This window comes from Papaver somniferum, chromosome 7, assembly GCF_003573695.1.
Source record: "Papaver somniferum cultivar HN1 chromosome 7, ASM357369v1, whole genome shotgun sequence".
Lineage (NCBI taxonomy): Eukaryota > Viridiplantae > Streptophyta > Magnoliopsida > Ranunculales > Papaveraceae > Papaver > Papaver somniferum.
The window spans coordinates 13,570,998-13,575,973 of record NC_039364.1 but is presented as its reverse complement, the minus strand read 5'-3'; the positions used below and the strand labels follow the sequence as shown (position 1 = coordinate 13,575,973).

Below are 4,976 nucleotides of genomic sequence, written 5' to 3'. Positions count from 1 at the left end.
CGGAATTTTTTTATAACTGAATGTCGATAACAATATCCTAAATTTATTGATACATTTTTTTATTTTTTCCGTATCAAAAGTTGATAATAAAATCGAATACACGAGTTTGAACTAGCACAAAGAGAAACACACAAGCTTTCCAATTTGTATGAGCATGCTAAAAAGAATCTACACCGTCCGTTAATTTTTGTAATCCGTATGATACTAATCCGACCAATAGAAAAGTAGAATAACAATCATGATCCGTATGCCATTAATCGGACCAATAGGAAACTAGGATAACAATTATGATCCCTATGACATTAATATAACCAATAGGAAACTAAAATGTATAATCCACGGATATTAATCCAAAAGGAAACCTCATACGGATTGCCAACTTTATCCGACGACCACAAGTTCATTTTGAATTAGAAAACTTTCTGGGCAGCAAAATTTAATTGTTTTGAATTAAAGGGGACTTTCTGGCGGCAAAATTCCACCACTTTTTGTAAAGAAGTTATTCCAGCTAAGAGCCACTAGTATTTCGGTCCCAATAAAAACTTAGTAGTTGACTGTTTTTATATCCTTCACGTGTTAGCTTGAAAAAATTGTTTGCTGAACTGGGACCAAATGGTACAACGGCAAGGTAACACCTAACAGACAACAACATTTCAATGGGATGATATCCTTATTTTAGAAAATTTACCATTCATTTTCTCTGGATCGGCTTTACTACCATTCATTTTTCTTTTTTGGAACATCATCGAGAGGTACAAATCATTTTCTAGCTTGGGATGCATGTATCCTTAATTAAGATAAATCTTACTCACCAACAAACTAATTCTTTTTATTAGTTACATGAACGTATTTAGAATGGCCAAAAGAAAAAGCTTAGTAAATAAATCACCAATTGTATGATATGACTTCTCTTTGATAGAGTGGTGGCTGAGACTATTGGTAGCTGAGATAGGATTATACCAACCAAATATTTTTTGAATTGCTGCCCTATGATGGCTCAAAGAAAGTAGCGACTCAAGTATATTTGTAGTTGTTGTGGATAACTTGAAAAAGTGATGTAGCAATCATACACCTTTATTGGTCGTTTGAAAACAGTGGAAATAAATTTACAGCGAGTAAACTATCTGTTGGTTGCAAACTTGGTTGCTTAACCATTAAAGTGACCAAAACTTCGGGCTCTTGCTAAGATTTTGGTCGCTTAAGCCATGTTTTCTTGTAGTGACAGACAATTTACTAGTGTAGAGTAAAATATTTCAACTTAAAAGATGGCAGCCGATCGAGCTGCATTTATTTTATATAAACACATTCTGCATATGTATACACATCCTTTACAGGTGTGTTTAATTAAACAAAAAATAAAATAAAACAACTGGAAATAGTTCAACTACAAGAATCGCTTAATTTGATCGGCAGCAAGGTAAATCAATTCGCATTAACAGAGTTACATCTGAGTCGAATCTGTCCATCAGTACCGGTGAGTACACCTATGCCACCCAAATTTACCATGGATTTTCCAAAAAGATTAAGAAATCTAAATCCATCATTAGCCAGTGTGGCAACAGCGTCCGTTGTAGACGGATCCAGTGCTAACTTTTGATCAATTTCTAGGATACCTCTGCTTGAACGTATCGCTTGGTAAAATGAATTATCAACAATATTGGAACTTGAAGGGCTTTGGTCCAAGTTAACTGTAACACTTTCGTCATTTGTACCCTCTGGACACTGAAGTTTCAGAGTCTCGACTAGTGCAGGATCCATTGATGGATCTGCACTTCCGGTGTTATCAAAATTCCAAAGACGATCTTGGAAAAAATTACAATGTGCAATTCCAACTGTGTGACCACCTAAAACATCCAAGAAAAAGAATCAATGTATTTGATAAATGGTTTAGAAATATTTTACAAAGCATTTTACTAAGCATTGATCGAATGGTTGCATGCCTATTGCATTCATATAGTTGATAATACTATTGTCGACCCGCGATGAGTCTATTCTATTTTGTAATCAATATACCCTTAGTTCCTTACCAAGTAGTACAACCATGTCAGTGGAAGTAAGTCCCTTGTTGACAAACTGATTGATAGCACTGGAGACTGAAATACCAGGGCCTGGAAGATCGACATCAGTAGATCTAGAGATAATACCATCCCTCCTTCCTGTTTCTACTTCATATCGTGCAGCAGATCCTCCGCTCTATATAAACATATAATCTATTAATTTGTACGCATAGCTTACGGAGAAAACGGAGTTAGGAAAATTACTTACCAAGGCAACAGCATCCCTAGTCGCCATGATAATAATATCCGAACAAGAGACGATTCCTGGACAAGCTTGTTCAACTGCAGTCTTTGCTTCGTCGATTAGGTTATAACCTCTTACATTAAGGTTCGCGCCAGCCTTTTTTTCGCTTGAATCTCCATCAAGAAGCAACGATGCATCACATCCCTTAAACCAGCATAAACAAGAGGTGTTTTTTTTTTTAATTCACAACGTATAGGTAAATATGAAAAACACAAAAGTGATCATCTTGTTAGAAAGAAGATGTTACCGTGTATAAATAGAAAGCAGTACTAGCTAGGTAATCAAGATCATTGAGATAAATTAATTAAACACGTACAGTAACAAAGCAGTCATGGAATTGCATGCGAAGAAGTGCAGCCGCAATCGATCGCTCAGTAGGGAAACTTCCCGTCACAACACTGTTGACTATAGATTCAACATCTTGATTTCCACATTTTCCATCGTAAAATCCTATTTTTAGTTGAGCATAACAGGCCTCGAAGTTGAGTATTGAAACTAGCCCTACTATTACCACTAACAAAACATTATTATTCATTTCTACTCTGAATATGAACTAAACTTTAGTGCTAAATGGAAATTGAATAGAGCACAAACAAGGTAAAAAAATGAAATGAACTTTGTTTGAATGATGAAGGTTTTCAGCATCTCTTCTAATTTATAGCACTCCAGACATCGTTATACTCCTGTGAAGTGGACAAAGTAAACCTAATACGAGGTAGTAACGCGTTTGAGCGTAAAGTTGAATCTAATTGAATTTGCTATTATATTACCCATCAAAATTGATTAAAGGGTCTTTTATTTTTATTTAAATGTTTGGTGCGGAGTTGTTAGAAATCATGTTTTGAAGTTTTCCTCCCTATTAAAAATATTACTCAACTAGCAATCCATTCACTACCAAATCCGTCGCAAACTGGAGATCTTTCTGATCTTAAAATATACACCTATATATGTATCCTTGCTGTTAAGGGGAAATGGTCTTGAAAAGTCGGAATATTTTTTATGTTATACAATTATGAGTAGTGACTCAACTGAGCAGTTCATTCCCAATTTGATCTTGAGGCAAGTTAACTTGTTAGTCTGCCATAGTTTGCGTGTTAGTGTGTGCTTTAAAAGCGCTGACGAAGCTCCATCAGGCTGTTGTTTCCACCACCTTAGCAACTAAAATTGGTTTTTTGAGATTCCACTAGTAGTCTGGCCTTCTCGGATATATATATGTGTATAACTCGGCAGCTGTTCCTGTGCAATCCTAACAAAGATAAAAGTGCAACTACGAAACATCCACACCTGCCACAATCAGTAAATGTGAAAGGACAAAATTGGATGCCAATCGGAAGAATTGGGATAAAGGTAATGCTAGGTGTCCAGCACCCAATTCAAGAGTACAATATTTTGACCATAATTAGTGAGTACTATAATTCCTACTCCATGGCTGCAATAGATAGTATTAGTAGTCTATGTTATGAAACTCTTTACGGGTTCGTATGGTATGAATTGGTACCTGAACTGGGATTTGTATGATGGATTTGAATAGTAACAACTTGCAAATTTGTGTAACGTAAGAAACAAAAGATGGTTGAAAATTAACTTTTTTATCATGTCAGTTGTTAATTATCATCTACGATTTTAGGTTTTGCTACACATACATACCATCTGCTTTCAAGTACTAATTCACTGTACTGCACTTGTTACAAATTGCTAAAGCCCCTTAAAGTTTTCAGCTTCAAAAACTACATTTCTTTGTAATTTCGTTCACTCCTAAAGTAATTAGTCCCACAAAGGACGACTCAATTCGGATATTTTATGTATGGCGTATTAGGTTTGCAATCCTAATCGCCAATTGGCAATGGATTGGATGCTCATTTGAATAGTCTTACATAGGCTATCAGCAAAACCAAAACCTATTTGGAAAAAGAAAAAGAAAGAAAGAGGTGGCCGTCATAAACGGTATTATAGTCCTACAGGGGCTATCAGCACCCCCATAACTGTGGAAAAAAAAATATCCAGAGCCTTTCCATTCATTGCTGATTGGTTTTAATTTTTCTTAAGACATCTATATATTTAGCCACTCCATCCGGTGCCAGCACTATTGGTTTTCTACGCGAACAAGGGCAAGCCAAATCAAGTTGCTTGTTTGGTCAACTATAGCCAAATCTCAGTTCACTGCGTCATGTGACACAAATTAAAAACTGAAGGTTTGAGTTTTTTTTTTTTTTTTTTGCTTTGATTCTTCCTCCCAATTAACTTCTGAATGATTTCCCATCACATTTTGAGTTTCGGTTGTTTGCATTGGTAAGAAATGTGGATGTAATTTGATTTCCTGTATAAGTAGAGCTTGACTGGAAAACATACAAGGAAATCACCAAAACAGTCCTACAATTAGGATCCGGTTCGCAAAATGGTCATACAGTTACAAACCATTTGCAAATCAGTCACACTTCGTTATTTCTTTGATTAAGTCAGTATGTCCCACCGAGTCAGAGTTAAATGACCAGGTATAATTATCAGTCTGTCCTTAACCTAACTACACCGAAATCGCAAGCAGATCCTTATAAGATTGCATAGTTAGTGTGTATGGTTTGTTAATTCTCGTACGGTGATTTTGTGAAGATTTTGGAGCTAAGAATAGCATCTGATTGTTGAATACGGTGGTTTTCTTACAAGAGATTAACACAATG

At 35.7% G+C, this 4,976-nt stretch overlaps 1 protein-coding gene across 1 annotated transcript; it reads right to left on the bottom strand.

The window, feature by feature from the left end:
- Positions 1-1,375: 1,375 nt before the first annotated feature.
- On the bottom strand, positions 1,376-2,903 carry LOC113293099 (peroxidase 60-like). The gene is made up of 4 exons (XM_026541860.1): positions 2,618-2,903; positions 2,266-2,445; positions 2,028-2,193; positions 1,376-1,844 (listed from the first exon to the last, which is right to left on the bottom strand). The coding sequence occupies exons 1-4, from the start codon at positions 2,834-2,836 to the stop codon at positions 1,423-1,425; spliced, it is 987 nt and encodes a 328-aa protein (XP_026397645.1). The 5' UTR covers positions 2,837-2,903; the 3' UTR covers positions 1,376-1,422.
- Between the last annotated feature and the right edge of the window lie 2,073 nt (positions 2,904-4,976).